Source organism: Rhinoraja longicauda, chromosome 9 (genome assembly GCF_053455715.1).
Source record: "Rhinoraja longicauda isolate Sanriku21f chromosome 9, sRhiLon1.1, whole genome shotgun sequence".
Lineage (NCBI taxonomy): Eukaryota > Metazoa > Chordata > Chondrichthyes > Rajiformes > Arhynchobatidae > Rhinoraja > Rhinoraja longicauda.
The window spans coordinates 3,196,896-3,222,351 of record NC_135961.1 but is presented as its reverse complement, the minus strand read 5'-3'; the positions used below and the strand labels follow the sequence as shown (position 1 = coordinate 3,222,351).

At 43.7% G+C, this 25,456-nt stretch overlaps 2 protein-coding genes across 3 annotated transcripts in view; one reads left to right on the top strand and one right to left on the bottom strand.

Moving 5' to 3' along the window:
• Window positions 1-1,707: 1,707 nt before the first annotated feature.
• On the bottom strand, window positions 1,708-18,217 carry tmem242 (transmembrane protein 242). Its single transcript, XM_078405753.1, has 4 exons — window positions 17,840-18,217; window positions 11,181-11,281; window positions 8,452-8,589; window positions 1,708-2,335 (listed from the first exon to the last, which is right to left on the bottom strand). The coding sequence occupies exons 1-4, from the start codon at window positions 17,964-17,966 to the stop codon at window positions 2,225-2,227; spliced, it is 477 nt and encodes a 158-aa protein (XP_078261879.1). The 5' UTR covers window positions 17,967-18,217; the 3' UTR covers window positions 1,708-2,224.
• A 188-nt stretch (window positions 18,218-18,405) lies between these two features.
• Window positions 18,406-25,456, top strand: part of zdhhc14 (zDHHC palmitoyltransferase 14) — a 108,371-nt gene continuing 101,320 nt past the window's right edge. The window contains exon 1 of one of the 2 annotated variants that reach the window (XM_078404699.1): window positions 18,406-19,864. In XM_078404699.1, the coding sequence (XP_078260825.1) occupies window positions 19,638-19,864 (227 nt within the window). In that variant the 5' untranslated portion in view covers window positions 18,406-19,637. Of the gene's footprint in view, window positions 19,865-20,277; window positions 20,304-25,456 lie in introns of those variants that run through there. The other variant, XM_078404700.1, reaches the window with a different exon arrangement.

The following is a 25,456-nucleotide window of genomic DNA, read 5'->3' as shown; positions in this document are numbered from 1 at the left end:
GTCCTAAGCCCCCACCGGGCGATGGAAAGTGCCGCGGTCGAGCCACGCAGGGCGATGAAGGTCCTGCGAATGGTTGCACTGGTGTAACTTTAGGGAGTATTGTAATACTGAGAAGATCCCAGGCATCAATGCATGCTACCACAGAATCTGACTCACAATTAATTGAAGAGATTCAAATCTATCCTTTTGTGCCAGAAACTGATATTCTCCAAAATAACAATCTAGAATACATTGTGAATGTATTTAGCTTGCAGATTTGACCCAACTCTCTTGTCATTCATGAAGGACCTACCACTTTTCACCTCAACAATGAGTGGTGACTGATGTGCTGCTCAAATTCAACTTGACTTGACTGTGTGTGTCAGACTCCTCACCAAATATTGAGATCCGCCATTCCAATGGCGGATCTCAATATTTGGTGAGGAGTCTGACACACACTGTCAAGTCAAGTTTATTTGTCACACACACATAAATGTGCAGTGAAATGAAAGATTACCCACAGTCCAACAACAAGAGCAATAAAAGAGCAATAAAAGAGCACTGAGCTCACGCAATTGGTAAAGATGTAAAAATATTTAAACACCCATGGAGTTTCCTTGTCAGGTTTTATAAACTGTAAAGTTTTGTAAATTATAATAATTAGTCACTTGTTAATGACAGGTATTTCTTTATTTATTTCATGCAGTAAACACTTGGACTTCAATGAACAGAATATGAAGTGAAGTGAGCACAAACGTTGGCTTATGTCACTGCATTTGCCCAGCTGTATGGACTACAATCATCTCATCTCCAATCTCTGGTCAGTAGAGTTTCCATGCCGAACAGAATTTATCATTAGTGAATGCAAAGAGCAAACTGTGAAGGAAGGTGATATAAGAAAATAACTGCAGATGCTGGTACAAATCGAATTCACAAAATTCTGGAGTAACTCAGCAGGTCAGGCAGCATCTTGGGAGAGAAAGAATGTGAAATCAGTTTCACGTGTATTTAACAGAAATCAGTGATTCCAGAATTTACAAACTGTGAAAACACCAGAGAACTCTTCGGATTTGCACCGATGCATTGCAGTGCCAGTCAGACAAGTTGTTATTGCCATAGTTTAAGTTTGTGACTTCTCAGCAGATAATGTTACCGTATGCTGTAATGCTGAACCTCTGAGGGCAATTCCTGACTTGTTTACATTCGCTTATTTAATTTCCATTTAGTCAGAGGGAGGTGTGGCTCTCAGGCATTTTGAGTATGAAGAAATAAAGAAACACGACAATAAGTATGCTACTAACTGGAAAACCCCTGTTGAAAACTATCCATGTGGAAATCAACAATTAACAAACAGTTCCCGCCTGCACCACTTGTGTTGGAATGGCTATTGGAGTGTGTGGAGATATGTTTTCAATTGAATCAGCTGTAGACAATAGACAATAGGTGCAGGAGGAGGCCATTCGGCCCTTCGAGCCAGCTCCGCCATTCAATGTGATCATGGCTGATCATTCTCAATCAGTACCCCATTCCTGCCTTCTCCCCATACCCCCTGACTCCGCTATCCTTAAGAGCTCTATCCAGCTCTCTCTTGAATGCATTCAGAGAATTGGCCTCCACTGCCTTCTGAGGCAGAGAATTCCACAGATTCACAACTCTCTGACTGAAAAGGTTTTTCCTCATCTCAGTTCTAAATGGCCTACCCCTTATTCTTAAACTGTGGCCCCTTGTTCTGGACTCCCCCAACATTGGGAACATGTTTCCTGCCTCTAACGTGTCCAACCCCTTAATAATCTTATACGTTTCGATAAGATCTCCTCTCATCCTTCTAAATTCCAGTGTATACAAGCCAAATCCAAAATAGCTTTATTTGTCATTCGTACAGAACGAGAACAAGCCTAGTCCCTCCAGTCTTTCAACATATGATAGTCCCGCCATTCCTGGAATTAACCCAGTAAACCTACGCTGCACACCCTCAATAGTAAGAATATCCTTCCTCAAATTTGGAGACCAAAACTGCACAGTGTACTTCTGTAGCCTGCAGAACAGGTTAGAACATTTTAACCAGGAAACACATCATTTAAAGGATTTTATTCTTTCTTTACAGCTTATTTTAAACATAATTTATTTCTTTTTAAGTCAGCAAAATAATGTTCCAGAATTCACAAAAGGCGCAAAATTACATATTTCTTTAGCTGGCCAGCTAGTAGGATCATAGTTCTTACTGTTCAGTTCAATCAGCATCCTATTACTTTGATTTGAACAGGCTTTCCCAACTGAAGTGCTCAGCACCCTCCACGTCTGTGTTTTTTGGAATTTCAGGGAATATTGTTTGGATCTTTTCTCTAAATTCCGTCATCTGCAAAAAGAGGCGTTGGGAGAAGAGAGAAGTGGAAAAAAAAAGATTATTTGCACCAGTAATAATCATTTTTTAAATTAAAGCTATTTATATTTTCTATTGAAAGGGACTTCAGTTTTTGCAAATGTGTGAAATCCATTTGGTTCAGAAATATTCTGTCAATAACCATGTAGTTTACATTTCAGAACGGTTTACATTTTTCTTGGAATAGCTCCTGAAATCTATAAAATTGTTTCTTCATGTTAGATGTGATGCTAAAATTATCAATAATTATCCGCCCCCTGGTGAGACCATCAATGAATCCACTGCAGTTCGCCTACCAGACTCGCATCGGGGTGGAGGACACCATCATCTACCTACGACACAGAGCTCTCTCACATCTGGAGAAGCCGGATAGCACTGTGAGAATCATGTTCTTTGATTTCTCCAGTGCGTTCAATACGACCCAGCCTGGGCTTCTGGGGGGCAAGCTGGAGCGCACAGGAGTGGATCACCACCTCACATCCTGGATTCTGGACTACCTCACTAACCGACCACAGGATGTGAGGACAAAGGACTATGTTTCGGACGTGGTGGTCTGCAGCACTGGGGTTCCGCAGGGAACAGTGCTAGCACCATTCTTGTTCACCCTGTACACTGCGGACTCCAGGCACAGCTCTGCAGACTCCTATCTACAGAAGTTCTCTGACGACTCTGCCATCGTCGGCCTCATCACGGGCGACGAGGACAGGGCGTACAGAGAACTGATCAAGGAGTTTGTGGACTGGTGCCAGTGGAACTGCCTCCGGATCAACGCGGGGAAAACCAGGGAGATGGTGGTGGATTTCCGCAGGCGCAGCCACGTCCCCCCGACACCGGTGAACATCCAGGGAATGGACATTGTGAGGGTGGACTCTTATAAGTACCTGGGTGTTTACCTTAACAATAAACTTGACTGGACCGAAAATATCAATGCGCTATACAGAAAGGGCCAGAGCAGACTTTACCTGCTGAGGAGACTCAGGTCCTTTGGAGTGCAGGAGGCACTCCTAAGGACCTTCTACAACACAGTGGTTGCATCAGCCATTTTCTATGGAGTGGTCTGCTGGAGCAGCAGCATCTCAGCAGCGGAGGGGAAGAGACTTGACAAGCTGGTCAGGAAGGCCAGCTCTGTCCTGGGTTGCCCCCTCGACTCAGTGCAGGCAGTGGGAGAGAGGAGGATGATGGCAAAGATAACATCGCTGCTGGACAACGACTCCCACCCCATGCAGGACACTGTCACTGCACTGAGTAGCTCCTTCAGTGACAGACTCCTTCACCCCAAGTGCGTGAAGGAGAGGTATCTGAGGTCCTTCCTTCCCGCTGCTGTGAGACTGTACAATCAGCACTGCTCCCAGCAGACGAGTCAACAGACCAGTCAACAGTACCGGTAAAGACAAAACACAGTAAATGATGACAATTATCCTTATCTTTATTTTTATTTATAATGAATGTCTCTTGCTATCCACTTTGCTGCTGTAACACTGCAAATTTCCCCAGTGTGGGCCAAATAAAGGAATATATTATTATTAGGAATATATTATTATATTATTATATATTAACAATCGTGGACGTCCATTTACAGAGTTATGTAGATACTATAAATAAGTGCTCAAAAATCTGTGCAATACTAGTCAACACAAATTCAACTAAGGAAATCTCTCATGATAAATGACAACCTATTTGAAGATAATTAATTGGATTCAAATCAGATTTGCTCTGTTCAGAAAAATAGTAATTTTGTTATTAATTCTGAAATATCTGCCAATATTTAAAACCCGAAGTAAAGAAAATCCAGTTGCAATAATTTACAAATTAGGTATTGTATTAAAATTCTAAACTTAAAGACATTAAGTCAAATCTCATCCCAGTGCTGTTCTGGAAATTGGCACATTGTGGAATAAGAAGGTAATTTTTTAAATCTTTCAATTCCTTACTTCAAGGGTCTCGAAACCAATTCAATTGGTTCATCTGAAACTTTGCCGAATCCTGTTAACATTTGGCAAGTCCAATCTTGAGTCTTATCTTTGATTACACGCTGAGTGAAACAGTGAGGAACTTGTCTTTAAGAAGATTAATTGGTTCCCAAGAAGCTAGACAGACATTTTTCTGAAAATATTCCTTCCAAAATATAAACAAGCTGTGAGATTGTTTAGATCACACAACATACTTAATGTATTTTACATATGCACTTGAATTTATAAAAACAATTTAAAAAAAAAATCTAATTAGTAATAACTATCCCAAATTACATTTTAAAATGGTTACATTTATCTTTGTTCCAGTATTGAGTGGGACAAAAACAACTTTCAGTCAGAGAGTTGTGAATCTGTGGAATTCTCTACCTCAGAAGGCAGTGGAGGCCAATTCTCTGAATGCATTCAAGAGAGAGCTAGATAGAGCTCTTAAGGATAGCGGAGTCAGGGGGTATGAGGAGAAGGCAGGAACGGGGTACTGATTGAGAATGATCAGCCATGATCACATTGAATGGCGGTGCTGGCTCGAAGGGCCGAATGGCCTCCTCCTGCACCTATTGTCTATTAACTCTTGCTTTAGAAACTGCCAATTCAACCCAATGTGGAATCAAGTAAGTATCTACATTTCTCTGGAAATATGCAATAATGTACATTTAATTATGCCTGATGATTAAGTCACCCTGTATATAAAGGTACATTTTCTAACCTCTATCCTCACAACTCTAACACCAAATTGAAATAAAAAATTCCTATTCACTGACTCAAAACAGAAAGTGGTGTTTATGTACCACCTCTGAAATGCACCCGGAGAAAACCCACGCAGGTCACGGGAAGAACATACAAACTCCATACACACAACCTTCCTGGGAGTGATTGGTTACTGTGGCAGATGCAAGATCAGCCTTCCTAGAAAGAAACTTGTCCAGACGGAGACCATACCCGCGACCTCAGGACCTGTGCGGATCAGCTGACATTTTTAAGGGCCTGTCCCACTTAGGCGATTTTTTAGGCGACTAGGCCGTCGCCTGTAAGGTTGTGAGTAGTCTCCAAAGAGTTGTAATGTCTTTCTAGTCGCTGCAGGATTTTCAGAATGTTAAAAAAATTTAGGCGACAGTGGGTTTGACGCCAATGAGTGTAGCTTGACATCTCACATAGGTGCTGTCGTAGGTTGTCGCCGGTGCTGACTTTGGTGAATTCCATTGGCGACTACCTATGTCAACCGGCGACATGTACCGGCGTCAAAACCGGAGGCCAAAATGAAGTGATTTGTCTTCAGTTGTCGTCGACAGGGCCGTTGCTTGTCGTAACTTGTCGCGGGTGGACGCAGGTTAACTTCGGTTATCGTAGGTTGTCGCCTGTGTGGTCGTAGATTGTCGTAGGTGGTTGTCGGTGGCTTGCCGTAGCTTGACGTCGACTTGGTGGTAGGTTGTTGTAGCTTGTCGTAGACATTGTCGTAGGGGGGGGTCCAGTCGACCTGCTATAAATATGACAGTCGCCGGCAGTCGCCTAAAAAAACGCCTAAGTGGGACAGGCCCTTTAGCCTCTCACAACTTCATTCTAAAGTCCCCACCACCTTCAAGGAGACTACTATTCTGGTGCCAAAGAAAGGTAAGGAAACATGCCTTAATGACTGTTGTCCAGTGGCTCTGACACCTACCATCATGATGTGCTTTGAAAGACTGGTGATGGCGCACATTAAATTTAGCCTCCCAACCAGCCTTGATCCACTGCCATTGCTAACTGTCTCAACAGGTCCACAGAGCCAGCCTAAACTCATCACTGGAACACCTAGACTACAAGGACTACTATATTAGACTCATATTTATCGACTATAGCTCTGCCTTCAACACCGTAATCTCATCCAAACTCATCGCCAAACTCCTGGACTTGGGAATTAGCTCCATCCTCAGCCTTTGAATCGATGACTTTGACCTACTGAACACATTCAGTGAGGTTAGGTGACCACATCTGCTCCACAATAATTCCCAACACTGGTGCTCCGCAAGGATGCATTCTCAGCCCCCTGCTATATTACCTGTACAGCCACGACTGCACAGCAAAACTTGCTCCAACGCCATCGACAGGTTTGGTGGGCTGAATCACAAACAATGACGAGACGGATTCCATTAAGGAGATAGAGAACTCAGTAACGTAGTGTCAGGGCAATAAGCTCTCCCTCAGCAAGATTATGGAGTTAGTTATCGACTTTTCGGAAAGCGTGGTAGAGTACGTGCCCCAATCAGCATAAAAGGTATCGGAGTGGAAATGGTTGAGAGCTTCAAGTCCCTTGGTGTTAATGTTACCATTGATCTGTCGTGGACCAGCCACACTGATGCGACAGCTAAGGCAGCACACCAACGCCTCTACTTCTTGAGCAGACCAAGGAAATTTAACATGTCTCCGCTGACTCTTATAAAGTTCCACAGATGCATCATATAAAGCATACTGTCAGGTTGCATCACAGATTGGTTTGGGAATAGCTCTATTCGGACTGCAAGAAATTGCAGAGTTGGAGATGTAGCCCGGTCCATCAGACAGATCTGACTTCCCAACATTGACTCCATCTACACCTCATGCTGCCGCAGAAAAGCAGCGAACATAATCAAAGACAATCAATCACCTCCTGCTCTACCAGCAGAAGAGTTAGCAGTTTACACAATGGCTTTATTAGCCAACTCAGACTCCATAAAACCAGTACAAGTTAACGGCTTAACCAAATATAATTCAGAATTTTATGCTCCTCACTTTCAAATCCATTTTAATCTTTACAGCTTTTAGCTAGTTCATTATTTATTTATTTTTTACCCATTCATTTTTGGGAGTTGGATATTTCAGATTTATTGCCTGTCCTTGGTTATTATGTGTTGGTGATCCATCTTCCTGAGCCACTGCAAATCTGTGTGGTGGTTTTGATAAAATGGTGTGGCTTGACAGATCACTTAAGATGAATGTTGAGAATCAATTAGGTTGTTGTGGGTCTGGAGTCGGATGTAGCCAAGGACGGACAAAGGGGGCTGGTTTACTTCCCAAAAGGACCAGATGGGATTTACAATAATCCATTTAATTGCTGACAATTAATTATTATTCCAGATTTAATTATCTGAATTCAATTTTCCTAGCTACCAATCCCTGATTTGAACTTGAGACACTTTGAATGTTCCCCGATTGAATTGGATTGTCACTCAGACAAATAAATCAAGCAAATTGGTGGTCACTTCCACCAAGAAGTCACAGTGGCGCAGCAGTAGAGTTGCTGCCTTACAGCAAATGCAGTGCTGGAGACCCGGGTTCGATCCCGACTACGGGTGCTGTCTGTACCCCGGGGTTTGTACGTTCTCCCCGTGACCTGCGTGGGTTTTCTCCGAGATCTTCGGTTTCATCACACACTCCAAAGACGTGCAGGTTTGTAGGTGAATTGGCTTGGTAAATGTAAAAATTGTCCCTAGTGGGTATAGGATAGTGTTATTGTGTAGGGATCGCTGGTCGGCGCGGACCCGGTGGGCCGAAGGGCCTGTTTCCGCGCTGTATCTCTAAACTAAGAAGACCACAAGAGACAACAGATATTGGAATCTGAAACAAAAAAACACCAACTGGTGGAGGAACTCAGATGGCTGGACGGCATGAAGTTCTGATGGAGTGTCTCAACCCAAAATATTGACAATTGCTCACTTCCCCTCTGCTTGCAGATGCCTCTGGACCCGAGGAGTTCGTCCAGCATTTGATTTGTTTTTTTTTGTCACTGCTATCGGTTGCCAATGCAAAGCCAGGGGCTCCACAATGCTGCTGCCAATGCTTTCTTCCGTACTCGAACCTAATACAAATTTGTCATATTTGTACAATTAAATCCTTTGCTGGACTTTTCAACAAATAGATTTTCGAAAAAAAAAATCAAGATCTGCCTGAACTCAGAAAAATGTATTGAAACTAGTACTAGACAGCTTCCGTTCCCTCGCCACCCGGCACCTCAACTGCTGTGTCGTTTAATCTCAGGGATTACGACTCAGAGGAGTCTTGAGATGGGAAACCACTGTTCCAATATTCTGAAAACATCTGACAAATTGCATAACAGTGCATTTTCAGTGAGTGGCGATTCTGGCAAGCAGAGAGAGATGAAATACTTACACTGTGTGCTCCTACAGTTTTCCAGATCGTTAGGCTGAGCAAACCAACCCCGCACCAAGCGTAGAGAGAGCCCCAGCCCAGGGCCTTCAGGGCCAGTGACGCGCCATTCTCGGGAACCGCAATGGATGCTGCCATCCCCTGGAACATAAGGAAAAAACACGAAAGGTTTTCACTTGTATCACACCTCAGACCAATTCAAAACATTTCACTTACAATTAAATACTGGTGTTTGACCATTGTGCACATCAAATCAGTTATTAATGCAAGTCAGATTTGGAAGGTTTCATCCACAAAACCAAAAAATATTTTCAATGATATATATATATATATATCAAACCCTTCAGCTTGTAACATTCAGAACAGGTATTTTCAGACGCCTGTGGAGAGCCAGTAGCTTCAAGTCCCTGGGCATGCAAGCACGGACAATGAGGCTGGTGTCTGAAATCAGAGTCACAAGGCAAGATTGGAAAAGGTTGTGTTTTTCACAATTTGAAAGGCACCAGCTGACACGTCGTCAGAATTGCATAAGATTATTAGTTATGGAGCAGATAAATCTGGAAAGTTACAACAGCAGGACAGAGAGAGAACGGGTTAGATAGAGCTCTAGGGACTAGTGGAATCAAGGGATATGGGGAGTAGGCAGGCACGGGTTATTGATTGTGGACGATCAGCCATGATCACAATGAATGGCGGTACGAAGGGCCGAATGGCCTCCTCCTGCAACTATTTTCTATGTTTCTATGTTCACATTAATAAATGCCAAATTTAATGGTGCTTGAAAGTTTCTTGCATGAAGGAAATAAGAGACCACTGACAGGAATCTAGGAATACATTTTAAAAAATAGCCTGGAGTAAAGTATTTTTGGCAGAAGATATTACAGAAAGCACTGCTTCAAGAAGGTAGCTAATAAGAAAGTTCCTTGTCACATAAATATTTAAAAAAAAGAAAATATGCAGATGGGAATTGCACAAGGTGAAATTTGTTATGCTTCAAAGAGATAAGACAAAAGACTAATCATTGAAAGAAATCAAGGAAGCATAAAACTCAACAGCATAGTGTTTGTTACTAGATGAGAAATCCAGAAGTTTGGACAAATGTTCAGAAAGTAAGATCCAAATCCCACAGAGTAATTGGGGAATTTCACATGTAATCAAGAATTCACATTTATTTTTGGAATTGTAAAGTAAAAATCATTTGAAAATAAAACAAAAAAGGAAAATATTAGAGATTCTGGAAACCTAAAATGAAAATAGAAAGTACTAGGAATAACTGCTGCATCTGAAGACAGGGAGAGTTCACATTGGTTCACATTGATGGTCTTTTGCCAGAAGGCGGTATGGTGTCCTTACCAGTCTAGATTGCAAAAGAAATGACAAAGTGTTGGAGTAACTCAGCAGGTCAGGAAGCATCTCTGGAAAACATGGATAGGTGACATTTGTGTCGGAAGCCATATTCAGACTATCTGACCACTTACATATTTCCTTTGGAGCTGCACAGTATCCAGTATTGGACTATCCTTTCATCATCATCATCATTGAGTCTAAATCCAAGATCTCTTTTTGTTTGCAAACCAGCATTTGCATTTCCTTATATTTACTGTCTGGCATACAAGTGGGTGGTATTGCAGATAGTGAAGATGGCTGTCAAAAATTGCAGCAGGATCTTGAACGGCTGGCCATGTGGGCTGAGGAATGTTTTGGAATTTAATGCGGAGAAATATGAGGGGTTACATTTTGGAAAGTCTAACATGGGCAGGACATACACAGTGAACAGTAGGGCTCTGTGTTGTAGAAGAGAGGGATCTTGGAGTGCAGGTACGTAGTTCCTTGAAGGTGGCGCACAGGTAGATGTGGTGGTCAAAAAAGGCTTTTGGCACATTAGCCTTCATCAGTCGGAGTATTGAGTATAGAAGTTGGGAGGTCATGTTGCAGTTATATAAGATATTGATGAGGTCATATTTAAAGTAATTGTATCACAAAGGTAATTGTGTTTAGTTCTGGACACCATGTTATAGGAAAGATGTTAAGTTGGAAAGGGTACAGAGAAGATTTACAAGGATGTTGCCAGGACTCGAGGGTCAGAGCTATAGGGAGAAGTTGAGCAGGATGGGACTCTATTCCCTGGTGTGCAGGAAAACAAGGGATAATCTTATAAAGATGTATAAAATCATGAGAGGAATAGATCGGGTGGACACACAGAATCTCTTGCCCAGAGTCGGGGAATCGAGAACCAGAGGGCATTGGTGTGAAGTTAAGGGGGAAAAGATGTTATAGAAATCTGAGGGGTAGTTTTTTCACACAAAAGGTGGTGGGTGTGTGGAACGAGCTGCCAGAAGGAGCAGCTGAAGCAGGGACTATCACAACTTTTAAGAAGGTACAGGAGTGTACAGGAAGGATAGGACAGGTTTAGAGGGAGATTGCCCAAACGCAGGAGAGTGGGACTAATGTTGGTTAGTTTGGGCAAGTTGGGCCAAAAAGCCTGTTTCCATACTGTAGGACTCTAAATGGCTCTAGACAAGTCAAAGGGAATTTGACATAGGTGATAAATTCTGTCAGTAATGCCAACACCCCAGGACGAAGTTCAAAAATCCTACAAATATCGATTAATTGCTCAACTATGCTTAGTGAAAACTCAATGGACTGAATCACCACTAGGTTAGTCATTGATCCTACAGTAACTATGTTAAAATTGGTAGAATGTTAACATAAGAGCTTGCTGCTCCACCTACCTTATAAAACCATCCAGGACTTTTATTTTTTGCCATCGCAAGCGTTGTGCCAAAACCTGCTAGCATTCCCACTGCAGCTACAGTACCAAGGAACAGACCACCTGACAAAATAGAGTCAAGAGAGTCAAAAGTGTTTTATTGTCATGTGGCCCAGAGAGAACAATGACATTCTTACTTGCAGCAGCACAACAGAATATGTAAACATAGTACACTGTAAACAGTAATAAACTAGGAAAAAAAGTTCAGTTTGCATATATACACACATACTTGCATATACAGATATATATATATATAATATATATATATATACACACACACATTAAAAAAAACCAACAATAGTGCAATAATAACAGTAATAGTCTATGTAGTTCAGAGTTTGTTTGAGGTAGTAGTGTTTAATAGCCTGATGGCTGTAGGGAAGAAGCTGTTCCTGAACCTTCCTGAGCTCCTGTGCCTAAAAAGCCACCCTTCGATGGTGGGGAGGTCAGAACCTGTGATGGACTGGGCAGTGTTCACAACTTTTTGTAGTCTTCTTCAATCCTGGACATTCAAGTTGCCGAACTAGACTATGATGCAACCAGTCAATATGCTCTCTGCTGCACACCTGCAGTAATTCAAGGGAATCCTCTCTGACATACCGAATATTAGAGTCATAGAGTCCTACAGCACAGAAAGAGGCCCTTCGGCCCATCGTGTCCGTGCTGCCCGTTACCAAACACAGTCTAATTTTAATTCCATTTTCCCACATTTGGACCGTAGCCCTGAATGTTGTAGCATTTCAAGTGCCCATCCAAATGCCTCTTAAACGTTGTGAGTGTTCCCGCCTCCACCACCACCCCAGGCAGTGAGTTCCAGACTCCAACCACCCTCTGGGTGAAAAAGTTCCTTCTCACATCCCCCCGAAACCTCCCTCCCCTTACCCTGTATCTATGTCCCCTCGTTGTTGAACCTTCCACCAGTGGAAGAAGTTCCCCGCCATCTACCTTATCTATGCCCCTCATGATCTTGTACACCTCGATCATGTCCCCTCTCAGCCTTCTCTACTCCAGGGAAAACAACCCCAGTCTGCTCAGTCTCTCCTCATAGCCGAGGCCCTTCATCCCTGGCAGCATCCTGGTGAATCTCCTCTGCACCCTCTCCAAAGCTATCACACCCTTTCTATAATGTGGTGACCAGAACTGTACACAATACTCCAGCTGTGGCCTCACCAGTGTTCTGTACAGTTCCATCATTACCCCCCAACTTTTATATTCGATGCCCCGGCTAATGAAGGCCAGTAACCCATATGCCTTTTTGACCATCCTGTCCACCTGTCCTGCTGCCTTCAAGGACTTGTGTACCTGTACTCCAAGGTCCCTCTGTACCCCTGTCTTCCCTAGGGTCCTTCCATTCATGGTGTACTCCCTCTCCAAGTTATTTCTGCCAAAGTGCATCACCTCGCACTTTTCAGGATTAAATTCCATCTGCCACTGCTCCGCCCATCTGACCATCTCATCTATATCTTCCTGCAGCTTGCAGATCCCTTCCTCGCTATTAACCACCCCCCCGTACCTTTGTGTCATCTGCAAACTTGCTGATCATGCCCTGTACGTTGACATCCAGATCATTTATGTAGATTACAAACAGTAAGGGACCCAACACCGATCCCTGCGGCACCCCACTGGACACCGGCCTCCAGTCACAGAAGCACCCTTCTACCATCACCCTCTGCCTTCTGTCACTAAGCCAGTTTTTTATCCATTTTGCCAAGGTGCCTTGGATCCCATGGGCTCTTACCTTCTTGACTAGTCTCCTGTGTGGGACCTTGTCAAAAGCCTTACTGAAATCCATTCATAAACTTCTCAGATAGTAGAGGCGTTGATGGGCTATTTTGAAAATTACATCAGTGTGCTGGGTCCAGGAAAAATCTTCAGAAATATGCACGCCCAGGAATTTGAAGCTTTTGACTCTCTCCACCATGCTTAGATTTTTTAAGAGATACAGCGCAGAAACAGGCCCTTCGGCCCACCGAGTCCACGCCGCCCAGCGATCCCCGCACACTAACACTATCCTACACCCACTAGGGACAATTTTTACATTTGCCCAGCCAATTAACCTACATACCTGTATGTCTTTGGAGTGTGGGAGGAAACCGAAGATCTCGGAGAAAACCCACGCAGGTCATGGGGAGAACGTACAAACTCTGTACAGACAGCGCCCGCAGTCAGGATCGAACCCGAGTCTCCGGCGCTGCATTCGCTGTAAGGCAGAAACTCTACCGCTTCGCCACCGTGCCGCCATAGACAGGTTTGTGGGTCCTCATCCTTCATCTTCCAAAGTCCACAATCAGTTCCTTGGTCTTACTGACATTGGGAGCCAGGTTGTTGTGCTGGCACCATTTGGTCAGTCGATCGATCTCAGTTCTATACTCTGACTCGTCACCATCTGTGATACCACATGTGAATACCATGGTCCATTAGACTCAAGTCCATTTTCATACATTTTAAAATAGGCAACAGTTGGGTTTCACGTATCCAAAATTAAAATACACTATGAACACAAACTAATAATAATAATATGGTATATACTCAAAACTGCTAGGACAGCTAACACTGATAGCTTGTGATTTATACCTTGTGGGAATTCCAGTACACTTGGTATTCAGGATAATCACATCTGCAAGAAGTGCTTCTAGTCGCTCAGACTCAACCTCGGGTTGTCAAAATATTTGGGATGTAGGAAGTTTCTTGGAATGAGGATTCCAGGAGATGGTAACCTGCAGCTGGAATACTTCGATGAACGCAGCAAAAAAAATAAAAAAATCTACTGGCTGTAAAAATTTCATTCAAAACAAAAGGAGTTTCTGCAACCAATGACAAGTCCATTTGGAAGTAGAGTTGCATCATTGAAACTCCAGAATGATTTAGGAGAAATGTGTTGGAAGGAACTGCAGATGCTGGTTTAAACCGAAGATAGACACAAAAAGCTGGAGTAACTCAATGGGACACACAGCACCTCTGGAGAAAAGGAAGAGGTGACATCTGAAGAAGGGTCTCAACCCGAAACGTCCCGTCTTCTTTTTCTCCTGGGATGCTGTCTGACCCGCTGTTACTTCAGCTTTTTGAAGGGATTTTCGATTTGGAGTAGGATACAGCCGGTAGTCACTGTCCACATTGAATTGATTAGGAATCAAGTTCAGATCATACATCAAATTTCAGGAGCAGGTAGAAAATGAATGGGCCAGACCGTAAAGAGATAGCCATCACTTTTACGTCCATACTGCGGAATGCAAGAAGTTAAGATGAGACAAATTATGCATGGCTAGAAAAATGGAGCAGAAGTGAGGGTTTCCGATTCCAATGCATTGAATCTACTTGTGGCACAGGAGTGAACAGTACAAAGTGAATGATAATATGAATATAAGTTAACTAGTGTGAAGGGTGGAAAAGAGTCGGGGGTGGGGGGGGGGGGTAGGATTAAATTATGTTTTCAAGAGCACAAGAATAAAGCTTTCAATTGAGAATACCAAGAAGTACAGAAAACCTTGGACAAAAAAAAATTAGAATTAAGGACATACAAGATGGTGCAGATATAAGAGAAATGTGAAGCACAAAAAAATGAGTTTGAAGTGGATTTGTGTTAATGCGTGGATCACAGTAAATAAGGTTAATAAGTTGGAGGCAGGGGGCACACACTGACTCATTGATATAAGAGAGACTTGGCTGAAACAAGACTTCTTACCGAGTTGTCCAGAGTACAAAAAAGGGGTACATTTGGCAAAGCTATTATTGAATTATAAATCAGAGTACATACTCATAGGTTCAAAGAGTGTCTCAAAACAACTTAAAGAATACTTCTGCATTCTAAAATGTGAAGTGAGCAAAATAACACAAAAATTAATGTAAACACGGACAGTGATAATGAGGGACTTCAATCATCCTAATATAGACAGAAGAATAAAAGGATAAAAGAGGAAAGGGGTGTGATGGGTTGAAGGAAGTGGGAGTCAAAATTCTAAGGTTTTATGTGTGTACTTCATTGATTAGTAAAGTTCCCAATGAGGACATGAACAGAAATGCATCAAGTTCTGACAAGAGGGTTATATTTAAGTTGGTCAGTATTTTGTGATGGTATTCACAATTTATAGTGCTTGAAAAAAGGGGAAGCAAAAAGAAAATGTATGCTAAAAGTACTTAATAGGATGAGGACCTAATTTTAAAAATTGAATCATAGACAGGTAATTAGAATGTAATCTTGTATAGGAGGGAACTGCAGATGCTGGTTTACACCGTAGACACAAAAAACTGGAGTAACTATCTTTATTCCATCCAGAAATGCTGCCTGAGTTGCTCCAGCATTTTGTGACTATCTTAGAATGTAACAGACAATAGACAATAGGTGCAGGAGGAGGCCATTCAGCCCTTCGAGCCAGCACCGCCATTCAATGCGATCATGGCTGATCACTCTCAATCAGTACCCCGTTCCTGCCTTCTCCCCATACCCCCTCACTCTGCTATCCTTAAGAGCTCTATCCAGCTCTCTCTTGAAAGCATCCAACGAACTGGCCTCCACTGCCTTCTGAGGCAGAGAATTCCACACCTTCACCACTCTCTGACTGAAAAAGTTCCTCCTCATCTCCGTTCTAAATGGCCTACCCCTTATTCTTAAACTGTGGCCCCTTGTTCTGGACTCCCCCAACATTGGGAACATGTTTCCTGCCTCTAATGTGTCCAATCCCCTAATTGTCTTATATGTTTCAATAAGATCCCCCCTCATCCTTCTAAATTCCAGTGTATACAAGCCCAATCGCTCCAGCCTTTCAACATACGACAGTCCCGCCATTCCGGGAATTAACCTAGTGAACCTACGCTGCACGCCCTCCATAGCAAGAATATCCTTCCTCAAATTTGGAGACCAAAACTGCACACAGTACTCCAGGTGCGGTCTCACCAGGGCCCGGTACAACTGTAGAAGGACGTCTTTGCTCCTATACTCAACTCCTCTTGTTATGAAGGCCAACATTCCATTGGCTTTCTTCACTGCCTGCTGTACCTGCATGCTTCCTTTCATTGACTGATGCACTAGGACACCCAGATCTCGTTGAACTCCCCCTCCTCCTAACTTGACACCATTCAGATAATAATCTGCCTTTCTATTCTTACTTCCAAAGTGAATAACCTCACACTTATCTACATTAAACTGCATCTGCCATGTATCCGCCCACTCACACAACCTGTCCAAGTCACCCTGCAGCCTTATTGCATCTTCCTCACAATTCACACTACCCCCCAGCTTAGTATCATCTGCAAATTTGCTAATGGTACTTTTAATCCCTTCGTCTAAGTCATTAATGTATATTGTAAATAGCTGGGGTCCCAGCACCGAACCTTGCGGTACCCCACTGGTCACTGCCTGCCATTCCGAAAGGGCCCCATTTATCCCCACTCTTTGCTTTCTGTCTGTCAACCAATTTTCTATCCATGTCAGTACCCTACCCCCAATACCATGTGCCCTAATTTTGCTCACTAAGCTCCTATGTGGGACCTTGTCGAAGGCCTTCTGAAAGTCGAGGTACACCACATCCACTGACTCTCCCCTGTCAATTTTCCTAGTTACATCCTCAAAAAATTCCAGTAGATTTGTCAAGCATGATTTCCCCTTCGTAAATCCATGCTGACTCGGAATGATCCCGTTACTGCTATCCAAATGCTCAGCAATTTCGTCTTTTATAATTGACTCCAGCATCTTCCCCACCACTGATGTCAGACTAACTGGTCTATAATTACCCGTTTTCTCTCTCCCTCCTTTCTTAAAAAGTGGGATAACATTTGCTATCCTCCAATCCACAGGAACTGATCCTGAATCTATAGAACATTGAAAAATGATCTCCAATACTTCCACTATTTCTAGAGCCACCTCCTTAAGTACCCTGGGATGCAGACCATCAGGCCCTGGGGATTTATCAGCCTTCAGTCCCATCAGTCTACCCAAAACCATTTCCTGCCTAATGTGGATTTCCTTCAATTCCTCCATCACCCTAGGTTCTCCGGCCCCTAGAACATTTGGGAGATTGTGTGTATCTTCCTCAGTGAAGACAGATCCAAAGTAACGGTTTAACTTGGTTTAACTGCCATTTCTTTGTTCCCCATAATAAATTCCCCTGTTTCTGTCTTCAAGGGACCCACATTTGCCTTGACTATTTTTTTCCTCTTCACGTACCTAAAAAAACTTTTGCTATCCTCCTTTATATTATTATTGGCTAGTTTACCCTTTGTAATCTTTGCAGGTAAATAAAAAAGATGCCATACGATCCTGCTGAGAAGTACAGGCGAGAAATTAGAACCAATGCAAGTGTATGGAAACCGAGCAGTGGGTAAACAACAGCAATAAGCAAAACTGGAACAGATTTTAAATGTTCTTGTGGTGGCAACATGGTCTTTTCAGTATAACAGTATAGGAGAATAGGTAAATTACGCTAGAATTAACTAATTAAGGTTGGTCACTTAAATAATAAGCTATATATACCTTTCGAAGGTATTTATTCATCACAAAATGCTGGAGTAAAGCCGAGATGCTGCCTGACCTGCTGAGTTACTCCAGCATTTTGTGATTTATAAATACCTTCGATTTGTACCAGCATTTGCAGTTATTTTATTACACTTTTTCTTACTTATATATACCTTTAATCATTTGTACTTTGTTTTCAGCACTGCCACTGGACTCGGGTGACTTGTTGCAGGCCTCCAGCTCGGGATCTCTGGCAACACGTTCAGTTTCCATCTCTCCTGTGTTTTTGTGAGTTCTCATCTATACAAGTCAGTATCAAATAAAACCAGCCTTGACTATATATGCAGAAGACAGACACAAAATGCTGGAGTTGATTCACTCAGTTGCATCTCAGGACAGAAGGAATGGGTGACGTTTTAAGGTTGAGATCCTTCTTCAGACTCGGTCACGTTTCATTTCAGGTGGAGACTAGAGACGCCCTGTCCAACAGAGAGGTGAGTGTGGGGAAAGGGAGGTTGTCAGGGACACACAGAGACAACATGGCGGCGGGGGGAGGGGAGGGGAGGGGGAGACATGACGCGTGACGCGAGGCGGAAACAAGGCTGACGTCCCGTCCCGACCCTTTGTGAGTTGCATTGTGGGACGCGTAGTTTCGCCGGCGTCCGGGGCCAGCGCCCCGTCCCCGAGTGAGACTACATGTCCCAGAATGCAGCGTGCGGCCGTGTTGTGGCGGCGAAGGCAACAGCGGCTTTGCCTCCCTCCCTCCCTCATTGCGGCCGTGTCGGAGCAGCCGAGTGGGCGCCCTCCTCCTCCTCCTCCATCATCATTCTCTCCCTGCCTGCCTGCCCTCACCCGCTGTTTTCTGACAGGGAGGGGACCCGTCCATTACCCCGATTTGTTAAGGCTGTCTGTTGTTTTGGGAGGGAGGAGAGGAGAGGGGAGGGCTTCCTGAGGCGTTGTTGTTGTTGTTGTTGTTTGGAGGCCCCCATTTTGAGGGGCCAGGTCAGGTGGAGTGAGCTGAGAGGTGAGGGCTCCCCGGGCCGCACCGCGGTGGTCGGAGGACGCCGCCATCTCCCTCTAATGAAGACATCCCCAGTCAGTCGGCAGCAGCCAGTGTGGTTCTCCAGGAGCCATTTTTCGTCACTTGGGATATTTACTTAACGCCTGCCCCAGCCTTGGGGAAATGTGGCGGCTGCCAGGCAATTATACCCCCCAGCTGAGCGTCGCCCGATCCACCCGCCTTTATTTTCCTTTAAGCGATGGTTTGCTTCATTAACTGCCAGCGAATTAGGTGTGAAGGCGAGAGGAGCCTAGCCCCAGCAAACTGATCTTCTCGTCCGTGCACAATTCAACCACATGGATACAGAATTGTGAAGGAATTTGTCAATTTGTCTTGAAACAGCGAAATCATTTGTAAACATCATCGAAGAAGAAGGTCGCTCAGTCTCCGGGCGGATCCCGACTCGGGATCCCGAGGGTTTCCTCACACTGTCCTCCTATTCCACGTGGAACTTGTTGTTTATATAAATAAAAAGGAAGTCTTCAGTGAATCCGAATATTTGCTCAGCAGATCACTTTCGGGAAATATTCAAGCAATTTCAAATGGGCGTTATCCTTTAGGGTGAAAATTGGTGATTTGAACCAGGTGCGTCTCTCGATGCAATGTTTACCATCGTGTAAGTGTCGTCTAGACTGTCAGGAAAAGGAAACGTGGCTGTTTAAAAAGATAATTTGTACAGCGGGGACGTATTTGCGAGAAACTGCAAGAGTTGTGACCGAAGATCAACAAAATACGACCATATAATTTCGCTGGATGTTTAAAAGCATGAATGTCCGTATCGATCAACAATGTGAAGCACGCCCCATACGTACAATATTGGGATGTCATTGTGCTTTTTCAACAACTGTCCCGACATCTGCATGATTTTAGTCATTGTCATTTTGGGGTGAGATACAACGCTGCACATATTGATGCCGTCCCCGATGAAACAGTGCGAATACAGTCAGATTGCCGCTCAGAGTTCATGTCCTATGGAGTCTCCTAAAAAGAAGAAAATTCCGCAGAGGAAATGGGAAGTTTTCCCAGGAAGAAATAAATTTTACTGCGATGGCAGAATCATGATGGCCAGTCAAACGGGGGTCTTCTATCTAACCCTTGTCTTGATCGTGGTCACCAGTGGATTCTTTTTTGCGTTCGAGTAAGTAATTTTAATTCATAATGTTTTTAATTTATGTTATAAGAAATTGAGCTGTTGCGCAGATTTCTGTTGTAAATGTTTCAATTTGGCAAATATCGCGAAACCAAGTTTTAGGGGGAATGTGTTCAATGCTGTAGTTGCGCATTAAATGCAGCAAGGTGGGGAAAGCGTGAATCATTTTCTGGCATCGCCGCATATTTTCTCCTAGTATTTCTAATTTATAGTCTTGTATCGACTACAAGACTTTCCCAATTTTCGTCTTCGTATTTTAGTTTTAAATTTTTAAAAGAGGGGGTCTCATAATTTTTAACCTGAGTTCCAAAGTCCCTCATTCATTTGTATTTCAACAGTTTCTTACGAAAATAAGTTTCTTTCAAAAAGAATCATAACATGGGACATTAGAAATAGAAGCAGGAGTGCCAACTCTGCCGTGCACTAGGTACGTGGCCGATTTTTCTCTGTGTTACTTTCTTGTACCAAGCTCGAATTGATTTCGTTGATATCGGGAAAAAACGTCTTGCATTTATATCTTCAGACGCACAGCAACTGAGCGAGCGTCTGCAGTTCTCGAAGGGAGAAAACAAACGGAAGATGCGAGGAAATTCCTCTGGTCTCAATCATAGAGTCAAGCAACATAGGAAAACAGGCCCTTCGGCCCCACTTTTGTGTCGGACGAAACTAGATGCTGGCTTAAACCAAAGATAGACACAGGTCTGAAGAAGGGTCTCGACCCGAAACGTCACCTATTCCTCTTCTCCAGAGATGCTGTCTGGCCTGCGGAGATACTCCAGCTTTTTGTGTCTATCTTCCGCCCCACTTGCCCCTACAGACCAAGACTAGTCCAGTCAAGTCAATTTTATTTGTATAACACATTTAAACACAACCCACGTTGACCAAAGTGCTGTACATCTGTGCAGGTACTAAAAAATAACATACATTAGCACACAAACCTAACAACATATACATAAACAGTTTACAGTGCCCCGTCAGAGGACCTCAAACGCTAGGGAGTAGAAATAGGTTTTGAGCCTAGACTTAAAGAAGTCGATGGAGGGGGCAGTTCTGATGGGGAGAGGGATGCTGTTCCACAGTCTAGGTGCTGCAACCGCAAAAGCGCGGTCACCCCTGAGCTTAAGCCTGGACCACGGGATAGTCAGTAGCCCCAAGTCGGCAGACCTGAGGGACCTGGAGATTTTGATATGGGGGGGGGGGGGGGGGGCAAGCCCGTTTAGGGCTTTGTATGTGAATAGGAGGAGCTTGAAATCGATTCTGTACAGTACTGGGAGCCAGTGGAGAGAGAAGCCGGAATCGGAGTGATGTGGTCCCTTTTACGGGTACCCGTCAGGAGTCTCGCTGCAGCGTTTTGGACCAATTGTAGGCGGGACAGGGATGATTTGCTGATCCCAGTGTATATGGAGTTGCAGTAGTTTAGGCGGGAGGAAATGAATGCGTGGATGATTTTTTTCTAGGTCGTCAAATTGGAGGAATGGTTTGATTTTAGCTATGGTACGAAGCTGGAAGAAGCTGGCTTTTACCACAGATTTGACTTGCTTGTCAAACTTAAAAGCGGAGTCAAATATCACGCCAAGGTTTTTGACATGCGGTTTGACTAGGGAGGATCGGCTTCCAAGGCTGCCTGTTATCGTTTTGATAGAGGGGGGGGGGGAGGGGGGGGGGGGGGGAGGGGGAGGGGGGGGAGGGGGAGGGGGGGAGGGGGGGGGGGGAGGGGGGGGGGGGGGGGATAGGATGACCTCAGACTTGCTCTCGTTTAACTGAAGGAAGTTCTGTGCCATCCAACATTTTATGTCCTCAAGGCAGTGCATGAGGCTGATTAAATTTGACCAGTTGTTGGGTAGATAAAGCTGTGTGTCATCCGCATAGCAGTGGAAAGAAATGCCGTGCCTTTGAACGATTTGCCTGGGGGGGGAGCATGTACAGAGAGAAGAGAATGGGGCCTAGGATGGAGCCTTGTGGAACCCCGCAGGAGAGGCCAGCTGGGGAAGAGGAAATATTGCGTATATTGATGGAGAAACTCCTATTTTTGAGGTAGGAAACCAACCAGCTCAGGGCAGTGCCATCAACGCCAACCCCGTACCGGAGACGGTCAATTAGGATGGTGTGGTCCACTGTATCGAATGCTCCGCTAAGACTTATAACACTAGCCCTACATGCCCATGTCCCTCTAAACCTTTCCTATCCATGTATCTGTCCAAAATTCTTTTCAATGTAGTATCTATCTCAACTAACTCCTCTGGCAGCTCATTCAATATACCCAGCAACCCCTCAGTTGCCTCTCTTTCCGATTAATTCCCCTCTTGATATTATATACCAGTAATATCACTCCTCATCCTCCTGTGTTCCTAGAAATAATGTCCTAGCCTGCGCAACCTCCATACAGCTCAGGCCCTCAAGTCCTGGCAACATCCCCATAAATCTTCCCTGTACTCTTTCCAGCTTTAACACCATCCTTCATGAATCACCGTGGCACCATTCTTGTGTCTATCTAGCAACATAAAAATGTTGCATGTTTCACTGAGAAATGTATAGGTGATTAATAGTGTCTGGGGGAATTATTAGGAATATGGGGACAATAAAATTGGTTTAGTGTAAATGGGTGGATTATGGTTAGCAAGGACTCAGTGGGTTGAAGGGCCTCATTCTGTGCTGTGACTTTTTATCACTGTGAGCACCTCTAATTCTTCCAGTTTCAGCAAACTCCCAGCTCTAGGCACTAGCCTGATGAACCTTCATTGTAGACTCTTAATTGCAAATATATATATATTTAGGTAGGAAGATGGGAGCCAGGCACATGATTCCAAGGCTCTTTGTTATTGTCTACATCAACTTTACTCGCGCACTCAAATCCTCTTCCATTCAACCAAACATACTGTTTGCCTTCCCAGCCTGATTAACATAGAACATTTGCTTTGGGACACCAAATCTTTGCATTCTTCAGTATACAAAAATTGCTTTTTGTCTCTCAAAGTTCTGGAAGCCCAAAGATCCAATATGCACTTTTACCTTAGAAATCTCAGAGATTTGTCAATTGTGATTTTCCTTTTTATTGTTGCAGCTGCTGGCTCTTGACTCAAATGATCCGAGTTCAATCCATGCTTGGGAGTTGTCTATATAGAGCTTGCATTTTCTCCTTGTGACAGTGTGGATATCTATCTTCCTGCATTCCAAATATGTGCCGATTTGTCAGTAAAAATTTCCTAGTGTATAGATAGGTGGCAGAATGTAGAACAGTGAGTGGGCATGTAGGCAGAATAAAATGGAATTTGTGTAGGTGGATGCTCTGGGCTATGGGGCCTGTTTTCGTGTTGCTTGACTCTAATCCAGGTTGACTGCAATCCGATTATTATTTTCTTTGCCTTTTTAGCTTGTCCTTAATAACAAATTCTAGCATATTCCCTCCTCCTGATGCTAGGATAACTTGTTCTTCATTTGCTCTTTTTGCCTTAATAGGTGGATTCCATTTTTGCTTACCAATTTTGGGAACTGTTCCAGATTGTATCGGATTTTAAAAGACCATAGTCAGTACCTCCACAAACTCAAAAGCTACCTCTTCTAAGCCATTGGGATATGGGGTATGGGGAGAAGGCAGGCCCGGGGTACTGATTGTGAATTATCAGCCATGATCACATTGAATGGCGGTGCTGGCTCGAAGGGCCGAATGGCCTTCTCCTGCACCTATTGTCTATTGGGATGCAAATCAGTGAAACATGGAAATTTGTTTTTTTATATTCTCATTTCCTTCTCCACTATTGTTTATGAAGGCTATTTCTGAGAATTATTTTCTGAGAATCATTCCTTGATAAAAATATATATTGATTTTTGTTATCACAAAATGCTGGAGTAACTCAGCATCTAGAAGAGCAGGAATTGGTTTTTATTGCCATTTCCTCATTCCTCTGTATAATTTCTTCTGTCTCATTCTGACACGGAGCCAACATTAACTATTGGTGATCTTTTCCTTTCAACATCTCTAGAGAAGCATTTGCAGTTTGTTCTATATCTCTCGCAAGGTTACTTTCTTGTGCTACATTACCTTGCCCCTTGAATATCATGTTGCTCCTTTACCAGATTCTGAATGTTCCCAATCGTGCGGCTTATCTTTGGCAACCCTTTAAGCATTTTCCATTGATCTGTACTACTAATCTCTCTTGCGAGACACAGGTAGGCCACTTTTCCCATTGGATTTTTATGCCTTAAAAGAGAAATACATGCATTCTTTAAGTTCTAAGTTCTGTTTATTGTCAGACATTTTGAATGACGTTTTCCAGCCTAGCAGCCAACTCGTACCTCATACCTTGATGCTTTGTTCCGCTTAGATTTTGGATCTTCAGATTGAATTAAAACACTCTCAATCTTAATATAAAACGTGATTATCTTATCACCTTTCTCTAAAGGTTCCATTATGAGAATATTATAGATTGATCTTTTCCTGTCGCCCATAAATAAGCCTGTGCCTGGTTTGCTCTTCAACTTACCGATCCAGAAAATCAACTGGTTATCATTCAATTCATGCATACAATACTCATGGTGCTTTTCAGTGGCAACATTTTGCAAGCAGCATAACAGCAAAGAATCAAATATAGCAGTGCTGGACTTATTTGACTAAAAGAAACCACACAGATCAGTGTTGTAACTGACAAGTTGTTGGTCCATTTAAATGGATTAGCGCCATTGCAATCTCCCAACAGCAGCAAGGCTGCCGATTGCATGGGAATCCTCCACAGCAGGGAAATACCAGAGATCGTAGAGAATCACAGGTACAGCAAGTACAGTGCCAGGAATAGCTGGGGAGGCTTCCATTGTGTCTGAAAATATGGCTGATAGGCAGGGGGGCATACAAGTAAGTGATGCGCTGGAGACTACAACCTTCCCCCCCCCCCCCTCTCCTGCCATTATTCTGGCTTATGTTTGTCACTAGAAAATAAAGTGGAGGACTTAAGGGCAAGGATTCTTCATCAGAGGTAGACGAGGGAATGCTGTGTGTTCTGTTTCACAGAGATATGCCTCATCCCCCAGCTCCCCAGACTGCTATCTTGCCCGAAGGTTTCTCTATCGCATGGACAAAACAGAGGCATTTGGGAGAGGGAGAGGTAGTGGCGCCTGTCTCATGGTAAACTCTTTGTGGTGCTCAGATGTAGTAGTCGTGTCCATCTCCTGCTTTCCGCATCTGGAGTATTCCCTTTTTCCTCCTGAAGGAATTCACCTCAATCATCATGAGCGCAGACTACACCCTATCCTCAGGCAAACATTGATCTAATGCTGGAGCACTGGCGGAGCTGCACGTCGTGAACAATAAGCACCAGACAGCATACTCGCAGCCTTTCTCATCATAGTCGGGGCCTTCAACAAATGCAACTGATGAAATCACTCCTTAAGTACCAACAACATGTGTCCTGCAGCACCAGAGGATCAAACACCCTCGCCCACTGCTGTACCACCATCACAGATGCCCATTGCTCCATCCTTTGCCCTCACTTTGGGAAATCAGACTCTTTGGCTGCGCTCCTTTCTGCCTAAAGGCAGCTTCTGAAGAGCTTACCCCAAGTGGAGAGGACTGCACAGAGGTGGTCAGGG

Excerpts from the sequence above, each read along its gene's own strand:
- tmem242 (XM_078405753.1), bottom strand. The coding sequence starts at position 17,966 with ATGAGAACTCACAAAAACACAGGAGAGATGGAAACTGAACGTGTTGCC. Across the intron at positions 11,282-17,839 it reads CAAAGTACAAATGATTAAAG|GTGGTCTGTTCCTTGGTACT; the intron begins GTATATATAAGT and ends CTATTTTGTCAG. Across the intron at positions 2,336-8,451 it reads AAACTGTAGGAGCACACAGT|ATGACGGAATTTAGAGAAAA; the intron begins GTAAGTATTTCA and ends CTCTTTTTGCAG.